The sequence below is a fragment of the Zea mays genome, chromosome 2 (genome assembly GCF_902167145.1).
Source record: "Zea mays cultivar B73 chromosome 2, Zm-B73-REFERENCE-NAM-5.0, whole genome shotgun sequence".
Lineage (NCBI taxonomy): Eukaryota > Viridiplantae > Streptophyta > Magnoliopsida > Poales > Poaceae > Zea > Zea mays.
This window is the reverse complement of record NC_050097.1, coordinates 153050637-153060248: the sequence shown is the minus strand read 5'-3', so window position 1 is coordinate 153060248 and position 9612 is coordinate 153050637. Positions and strand designations below refer to the sequence as shown.

The 9612-nt window shown below is 48.6% G+C and overlaps 2 protein-coding genes across 2 annotated transcripts; both read right to left on the bottom strand.

The window, feature by feature from the left end:
* Positions 1–449: 449 nt before the first annotated feature.
* Positions 450–2268, bottom strand: LOC103647123 (zinc finger protein 703). The gene has a single exon (XM_008671682.1). It carries the CDS (start codon positions 2028–2030, stop codon positions 660–662), a length of 1371 nt encoding a protein of 456 aa, XP_008669904.1. The 5' UTR covers positions 2031–2268; the 3' UTR covers positions 450–659.
* A 1250-nt stretch (positions 2269–3518) lies between these two features.
* LOC100217276 (Protein kinase superfamily protein) lies at positions 3519–7905 on the bottom strand. The gene is made up of 2 exons (NM_001359575.1): positions 7511–7905; positions 3519–5960 (listed from the first exon to the last, which is right to left on the bottom strand). The coding sequence occupies exons 1-2, from the start codon at positions 7515–7517 to the stop codon at positions 3850–3852; spliced, it is 2118 nt and encodes a 705-aa protein (NP_001346504.1). The 5' UTR covers positions 7518–7905; the 3' UTR covers positions 3519–3849.
* Between the last annotated feature and the right edge of the window lie 1707 nt (positions 7906–9612).

Sequence of the window (9612 nt, the reverse complement as noted above, 5' to 3'; positions counted from 1 at the left end):
ATGGCCAAACGGGCCGCCCGGCTCGACCCGGGCCCGGTGAAGCACGGCCCGTTTTGGGCCCGGCCTGCCAGGCACGGTTAGGAAACCAGGCCGGGCTTTCTAAGCCCGCGGGCTCGATTCCCTGTCCGAGCCCGGTCCGCAGCGGGCCTAAACGGGCCGGGCCGGGTCGGCCCATTTAGCACGAAAAAAGCGGGCCGAAAAGCATGTTTTAGTGTAAAAAAAGCGGGCTTAACGTGCTTAGAGGTAAACGGTCCGTGCCGGGCTAGCCCACCATGACTAGTTTCTTGTCCGAGCCCGGCCCGCTTATTCGTGCCGGGTTGGATCGGGCCCGCATAGAATCGGGTCGTGCCGGGCTCGGACCAGACCCAAACAGTGGGCTTCATGCCGAGCTCGCGGGCCTCGTGCTTATTGGTCGTCTATACTTGTTATACTTGTTCAAAGAAAACCGACTAGTAATAATGAATCAATCGAAAGAGACTAGCTAACATTCATGGATCCATGGATGATTGATCACTAGTTCTTACTACTACACTAGCTAGTAGCACAGAATCATCGCTAAGAAACGAAACCAACAAAAGATTCAAAGCCTAAACCTTGGCCTAGCCGGTGTCATAAGCCTGCTGCTGATATGTGAGCCATGAGCGGATGAGCCCATCATTCTACGTGTTGCCTTCTGTCGGCTGTTCCGACGGTTCCTCCTCCGTCGCCGCCGCCTTCATTTGCTCCCTGAGTTTCATGACGTTCCGGTGGCGGTTGGAGTGCTGCCCGCTCCGGAAGCTAGGAGCCGTGAGCGGCCGGTACTCCGGCACCAGCCTGTGTCCCGCGTAGCGTAACCCACACGCGTTGCACAGAGTGGCCCGCCCGTTCGGGCCTGTGCGCCACTGCGGCGTATCCGGCGAGTGGCAGTGGCGGCATACCTTCTGGGCTTGCATGTTCCTCTGGCGTGGCGCGGATCGTGACCTGCGGGCACCTGTGGGTAGGCTCCGCTGCCGCCTGGGAACAACCCAGGCGTGGGGTTGCAAGAACTCGGTCCCCGATGTCGCTGACGACGGGCAGCGGCCCGAGCCGGAAGACGCGCTGGACGACGGCGGAGACGGTGGCGGAGGGGCGTGCGCCGGCGCAGCGTTCGGGTGGAGACTAGCACGTGCTGGCATGGGCTCCATCCGTGGCGGCCCAGACGCGCCGATGGAGACAATGCCAGGCAACACCACGACGCACGCGTGAAGGCCAGCAGCAGCCCCCGGCATTGGCGCGCCGTTGTTGGTGACGAAGACGGACAGCGGACCGCCCGCTGCCGTGGGCGGCGACGCGCCATGGAACGCACGGCACGATGGCGGCTTAGACGCGCCGTTAGAGACAATTCCGGGCAAGGCGCCGCACGCGTGAAGGCCAGCAGCAGCTGGCATGGGCGCGCCGTCGTTGGTGACGAAGTCGGGCAGCGGACCGCCCGCTGCCATGGGCGGCGACGCGCCATGGAACGCACGGCACGCGTCGTACGCTTGGAGGGCGCCGGGTAGCATGTGCGCGGGCAGCGGCGACGCGTGAACGTCACCAGCTTCTGGCATGTGCGCCGGCGGCTTGGGCTTGGCTCCCGTCGAGTCGCAGGGCAAGTTGTCTTGGGTCGCCTCGCCGCCGCCGCCGCCGCCGCCGCCGTCCAGCGCGTCGTCAGCAAAGAACATGTTCGTATCAATTTCCTCGAGGCCGGAGAGTCCCTCAAGAACGTAGCTGGACAAGCCACAAGAATTCCGCCCGCCGCTGCCGCCACCACCATACGCGCTCTCCGCCAGCGGCTGCTCCTGCTCCCTACAGGGAGGCTCGCCGGCGCTGGTGCCTATCCCGAGCGCCGATCGGTCCACGGTGGTCTGAGCAGGGAAGAGCGAGTGGACGAGTTCGAGCGGGTCGTCGGGGTAGCACAGACCGCCGCCAGGGAAGCAGGCGCCCGTCCCGTCGCAGTCCGGGAGGTCGTCGGGGGCATCGCGGAGCCAGGGGTGAGGTTCTTGCGTGCGCATGTTGGGCGGCGGCAGGGGCATGGCGAACCCAGCCCAGAAACACCGGCTGCCGCCTACTCTCCCGTACGGCCGTACGTCTTCTCCGCCTGTTCGTTTCTTGGTTCTTGCTCGCTTGGTTCGTTCTCGAACCGGAGCGTCTTATGTCTACGGCTTTCGTCGGCGGCTGAGAGGAGATATATATTCGGGGGCGCAGGTTAACCATTTCGCATTTTAATAAGTTTTTCGGTGACCATAGAAAAGCTCCTTTCGAGAATTGAGAAAATACAGGAATAGAAAAAATATAGGAACAATGTTGGAATGTATGTGCAAAACAGAGGATTATAAAATACAGTAATTTTAACTGGAGAGTTATTTGGTTGGGACAGAGGATTGGAAAAAAGAGATGTGGTTGGATATTTATTTTCCTACGTTTTGCATAGGAAACAGATGACAACGGATTTTTTTCCTCCAAATTCTCAATCCTACGATCCAAATGATGCTACCATAACAATTCCTATGAAAATCAGAATACTATGTTTTTCATGTAAAATTACTTTGATCCGAAGGAGCCTGAAATCAATCTGTTGGCACCAATCTAGTCATCAATCATTACGATGTGTACCGGCGGTGGTGCTCTCTGTGATAGCATGGACGGTTCGTGGCCTTGGGGGACGGTCTACGACCTGGCACAAAGACGGGCCTTCCCTGCGGTGAAGTTGGACAGTCTGCGTCTGGTGGCTAGACGGTCCAAGCATGTGCATGGGCGGTGGCGTTCCAACAACACTTGGATCTCACTCCCGGGAGAGATCCCGTCAAAAAGGAAAAATCCTAAGGTTTGTCTTAGATCGGCAAGCCACCCAAGGGACCCATATGATGTAGAGTCGAAGAGAGATAAAGATTGGGGTGAAGAAGGCTACGTTATTGTCTACTCCTAGGGCAAAAGTAGGATGATATATTGATTTTGGTTCGATTATTAATGCTTCAATTGGTCATACCCTTTCAAATATATATGGGAAGGTTCCTAGGCATCCTCCAACTCTCACGTGTTTAGAGGGATAAAACACACGTGAAGATATGAGTTAATCCATATGCTCTGATCCAATCACGGACTGTCTGCACCTAAGACGGACCATCCGGGCCTTAAGATTGGACCGTCCGACCTCGCCCAATGCCACAAACAAACGGTGCTTAACACAATCAAAATAATAATATTCTTTGTAGTGAAAACGGCGCCCACTGTTCTTTGTAGTTTAGGTTAGGAGAACGATATACAGTGTTAAGAAGAAGAATACTATATCCTAAAAATAATAATATTCTGTATTTAATGGAATAAATACTCTAGGTTCAGTTCAATGGTTTCTAGATCCAACCTTTGTGTGGGAAACAGGCCTAAACTGCTTGGCAAAAGATTGATACCACACAGTTAGAGGTACACATTCACCAACTGATTAACAAGTTCTGACACCGATCACAAGAAAAACAAATCACCCTGAAGCCTACCAGAACCGGATAAAACGGGACCAGAATCTCTCAAGGCAACCAGAGCGGAGGCTCACCAATTTACCCAAGATTCACAAAATACATCATGTTGCTGATATCCTCAAGGATCACCTGTGCGAAGGAAGGGCTTAGGGCAAGCACACGGGATAGTAAACACTGGGCAGTGATCCCATTGAGGATAGCAGCAGCAGATTGCAACTTCAGAATACCCTTATATCCAAGCAACGGTATATCAAAACGATGGACAGACTATGACCTATGGACCTTTCACAAATAAATTATCTACAACAACAAAAACAGGTAACAGGCCAATCACTTGATCTTCCGAATCTCGGATTTGCGAGAAAATGGCGCTGTGTTATTAACTCGAGGATGTGTCGACCTCCTTCCCATGATCTTCGTTCATTGTTCTTCGAAGCCGTTTCAACCAGATCTCATAGTCCATCGGGTACGGGGTTCCACAAAGGCTGTCAACATAATCCGCAAAAGCTTTCAGCACCGCAGAGATGTCGCCCAACTTCTGCTGTATGACTCTCCTCGACCACGAAGTCTCCCTCCACTGAAGTGCACTTTCAACAGAGTCAAGCTCAGGGCAAACTCCACCACAAGAGAAATATAGAAGATAGATTAAACTTTCTGCGTCAGATGCTCCACATAGTTTTCCTTCCTGGAGCGCAAACGTGGATGAGAAGAATAGATTCATCACAGGCCGGTCTCTATCTTCTAGGATAGCATGGCCCCATCCAATAAGCACGAAATATGGATGCCTTGAGCCGTTATTGACACGGATCACATTCTCTGGCCGGATATCACCATGGCGGATTCCTGCTGCTGCGGCGGCGGCGAGAGCAGATAAACAGTCATGGCAACATCTCAGAGCCTCCTCAACACCAAACAGTCCATTCCTTATCAGATTTGAAATGGTCTCACCGACTGGTGAGGTGACAAGCATTGGAGTACTGCACCATGGATGGCCACAACTTCCATTTGAGTTAGGCTTGTTACATGGGCCTGGATGGACGAGCCGTCCAGAAGATACCATCTGTGGTATATATCTGCTAGAAATGCATCTTTGCTTCATCACAGTCAGTACTTTTGTCTGCCTCTGTACTTGGTACCAGGAGTTCATATCCTCCCATGCCGGTTCCAAATGAGAAGGGCTGGAGCCCACATACAGCAAATAGGTTCTGGTAGGTTCTTCTACAGGAGTAGAAGTATAAATAGGAGGATCACTGTCTGTTAGGATGTCATTGATCTGAAAACCTTTCTGCATGTAAGCATCATCCATCAACACAACAGATCCTATTTCAATCCTTAAGGTTTCATGTGGTTTCACATCGACAGCTGCTTCCTCCTGTACTTCAACAATTTCAGGAGAACGACTCCGCTGTTGGAATCGAAATAAACCATTACCATTAGCTTGTCTGTCAACCAAATGTCTTTCTGATCTTCGACTTTGTAGCCTTGAACTATGTTCCGTTGCCAGCTCATCAAGAGAATACTTAGGCTCTCCATAAAATTGGATCATTGAGTGAAACATTGCAATGAGAACCTGAAGGGTCCCGATGTCTCCCCAGTTAGCATTCCCAAGTTTGTTCCATACTCGATCTATGGAAGAAACTGAAATGTTGGCATGTTTCTTTATCCATTCAGCAGCACAGTCATAAACATTGTTTAGGTCAAAATCCAGCTTGTTCAAATCACCTTGCACTTTTACCACTCCGCCAAACTGTGAATCAACAAGAAGCAAGTAAACACAGTCTGAATTGCGAAGAACAGTGGAGGATCTGCCAAGGCTTCGAGATAGTAGGACACGCAAAGCAAAGAACAGTGCCTCCCCTAAAACAGCAGGAGACGGCTCCTGGTCACCATGTGCAGAAACCATTCCAATATCAGGTCTCAACAAAGCCAAGACGACAATATGGTCCCATCTTCCTTGTGAATGCTTCAAATTCTTGAGTAGTATAGCGGTTGCACAAACACCATCGAGTTTTCCACTGCTAATAGCCTTCTCAGCAGGATAAAATTTGGAGCTTGTGCTGTGTATACAGGCAACTGAAAATGGCATTGATTCATCAGGACCCCAGAAAGTTTGCCACAGTCCTTTAATGCTTGCATGAAGGAAATCCTCTAAAGCAAGATATGCAGTAGCTTCAAAAACATCTGATGTCGATGCATATAGGGCATTTGGCATCCGTACTAGCTGCTGAAAAGTAACACTCTCCAGAGCGTAATCAAAACTCTGTAATTCTGTAAGGTCGAAAGGAACATCAAAAGATGGCTTCCTGAAACCACAATCTTCACTGTGACCAGAGAACCAATCCTCTAGGCTTGAAGTTAAAAGTTCACTGTCCACAAACTTCCGGAGAAAATCTTTGCATGTTGATGATGAGAAATTACGGTGCCGGCCTCGTGAGGAAGTACTAGACTTCTTTTGTGCTGAACCGACTGATATATGGTCAGGCGATTGGTCTGCAAAATCATGTCAAATCCATCAGTTACTAAGTGTAAAGTTTGTACAAATGGATGTTCAAGTAGTATATACTATGAAAGGTTCGAGAAACTCTAAGATCCCAGATGAGCAATCAGACAACAAGTAGCAGAGAAACAATAGAGTACTGAAGATAGCAAGTGTAGCATGAAACAATACATCACAAGGAAAACTGGCACATAGAACTATAGAAGTTACTCTACAATGATGTCTACTTGGTTTAATCAATCAGTACCTAAACACAATCATATATGGGCATGATTTTTTGAGAGATTTTTCTGGATGTACCAAACAAGTCCATACAAGTCAAAGGAAAAGCACAGGAACTTAAGTATAGATTCAATATTCAAGACGATCAGAGAATGATCATCACTCTACTAAAAAATGACTTTTCAAGTCAACCTGAATTTACCACAATTATCTCTAGAAACCCCCCAAAAAAGAACAGAACCAGTGCTGGCAGCTCCCACATAAGTGGGGTATGGGGAAGTGATAACCGAGACAAGCCTTACCCCTACATTTTATGCAGAGGCTGCGTCAAACCCAGGACCTTTGGCCCAGAAGAAAGGCTTCTTACCACTGTGCTAAAATTTTAAAATATACGATATAAACTTGCTGCATTTTGCAATTTTTACTTCAATTATATTGTGTCACAAGGGGGGCACAAGAACGTAGCATTGCTGCTGACCAAAGAATACATGGGATCTATGCTTGAACACCACAAAAGCTGAGAAACTTGGGGGCCCAATGTGCAAGCAACGAACTCTAGAATGTGGTATATTCAACTGAACTTGTGATTGGGGAGCTGTGGATTTGTAATTTCGGTAATACCATTTTTATGCTAACCCACAGGACAGGAATTGACTCGCTTTCCTTTCTGCATAGGGCCTCGTTCGTTTGTCCCAGATTCATCCAGGAATCATTCCAGTTGACCAAAACTTATATAAATTAGGCAAACAATTCAGCTATCCCATCTGAATTTCTATCAATCTGAAACCCGAAACTGAGTAGGATACATTCCCAAACCTGACCTGGCACTGCCTTAAAATACACGTTAAATCTTATCAGCAGGCTCACATCACCTGCGAAGCATTCACAGCCTACTTCCACCGTATATGAAGCCAACTATAGACCCGCGCTCAAACCTAAAATCGAAGTTTGGGATCCCATAGACACATTGGCAATGCGAAAAATAGATCGTTTGCTTGCAGTTGCAGCTCTCCCGAATCCCAGCGCCAAATCCACTCAAAAGAAGAAAGAACGAAAAGAAAGAAAAAAAATCAAGGAGCAGGACAAGCAATCCGTCCAGAATTTGCTGTGCTTCGACAAAGGTGCAGGCCCGAAGCGGGGAGAGTGGAAAATCCAGGGCGAAACAGCGCCGCCCAAAATCCTACAGCTCAGGGAAACCCCGCGGCAGATCTAGAACGGAAAGCTACAAATCTAATCTACCCCAAGAAGGAAAAACCAAGTCCAGCAGAGCGCAGAGCGAGAGAGAGAGAGAGGGAGGGGAGGGTCGGGTCGTAGTTCGTACCTTCCATGGGGCGGGCGGGTCGTCGTCGTCGTCGTCGTCGCTAGATTGGAGCGGGAGTGGTAGGGGTAGAGCGACTACTCCTCCCCAACTGCCTCCGCGCAGGCGCAGCAGCTCCGTGGTCGCTGGACGGCCGCCCCAGCCCCGAGAAAAGACATCAGTCGCCCTCCGGAAACAGACGGAAGGAGGTAGAAAAAAGGTGGGGGGGTTTATTTCGGGAGAAATCGATCGGCGATTTCTTTTCTTTTCTTTGTTCTTCCCACCGATCCCCGAATTCCGGTGGCGAGCGACGGCAGAGCGGAGAGAGCTTTGACTGGGACTGCCAGTGCCAGCCCGACTGTTTGTTGATTTGTTCCCCCTTTCCTCGCTCGCCGGCTCGACTCGGCCGGCGGCCCCCAGACGGCCAGACCCCAGTGGACCTTTTCTCCTTTTTTTTTTCTTTTTTCCTTTTTTTTTACTGGGATAGGAGGAGTGGGAGATGGAGAAGGGAGCAGAGCAGAGCAGCAGAGCTCACCTTTTTGTGCGTGCGCGCGTGCGCTGTAGCTGAGCTGTGATGTTTTGGGCTTTTGCTTCTGTGGACTCTGCTGTTGGCTTGGCAGCAACTGTACACATGAGATGGATTATTTGGCTATTCATTAATCATTAGCACGTCCAAAATGCTCAGAATGCCCTAGTTCCGTCTGCTGTGTTATGTGGACACAAGAACATACACGTACGTACACACATGTATACACATACAAAGGATTATATATTGTTGGGTACCATATGTGACACCTGTGAGATGCGGGACAGTTGGGCTCTGTGATCGGATAGTTTGGGCCGGTACGCCCATACGCGAGGACAGTCTATGACTAAAATTAGATCAAGTCGATTAAACTTATTTTTCGTATGTGTTTATTTAACTAAACTCATGGATTCTATTGTAGAATACTTAGAAACGGATCTAGACTTCTCCTATATATATATATATACATATATATATATATATATATATATATATATATATATTAGAGCAGGTATAACGGGAGCCCTGGGCTTCGGATATTAAAGAAAGCCCAGGTCGGTTATGTGGTCTGGTCCGCTGAGACAAGCGCGCCTGTGTTACGCGGATAGACGGCATGCAGGGAAGACGACGCCGTTACGCGGTTGATTCAATGGCAAGGCGGTAAACATTTGGAAGTGGTGCGGAATTATAGGGAATAATTTCCACATGCAAACGTGATTACTCTGTTACGTGGGCACGAAATTTATGGATCTTGCATGAGGTGAAATGGTGGCGGGTAAATAGAATGTAGAATAAGATGTTGAAGGATATGGCATAAAATCGGTAATGTACAAAAAGTGCATAAATAGTATATACGTTGTGGCGTAAAATGTTGAGTCATTGTGCGTAAGTATTGTGTTAGGAAAATTAGTTTTATATGTACATCGCTAGAATATCGGGACGGTTTCGGAAAATAATGGAAATACCCTGGAAACGTGGATGCGGTTACTTGTATAGTATCCGTGATTTCCTTTCATCGGAAAAAACACCACAAAGCCTGCATAACCATTTGGAGGTGGAGATGGCCGGCTCTGGAGAGTCGCCGGCGATGGTAGGAGGTGGCGTTCATCTTGATCTAGAGACAGAGGGAGGAGTTGATGGTAACTCACTGGTCACACCACCTCCTGCTCTACTGGGTCTTGTAATCGACGAGATGAGTATAGGGGAAGAAGGAGAACAAATGGTCCGACCTCCTATATCCAATATTAGCTCCAGGGAGATGGATACGCCTCAAATACTGCATTCACATGTAAGTCCAATTGTTGTGTTTGATTCTTGATTGATTAGATTGTTATGATCATATTCCATCGTACAAACAACAATGTCAATTAATTTGCAGAAAAAAACATTGATCCAACTATAGTGCCAATGGTAGGGATGACTTTCAAGGATGTTGATGATGCATATAAATTCTATAAAAGGTATGCATATGAAGTTGGATTTCCACTAACGAAATACAGAGAGAAGACATTCAGTAAGTGGATAAATTGTTCACGTGAAGGTAAAAGTGCACCAAAATCAAATGATACACCTAGGATGAAGAATATGACTTCGGGGCGTA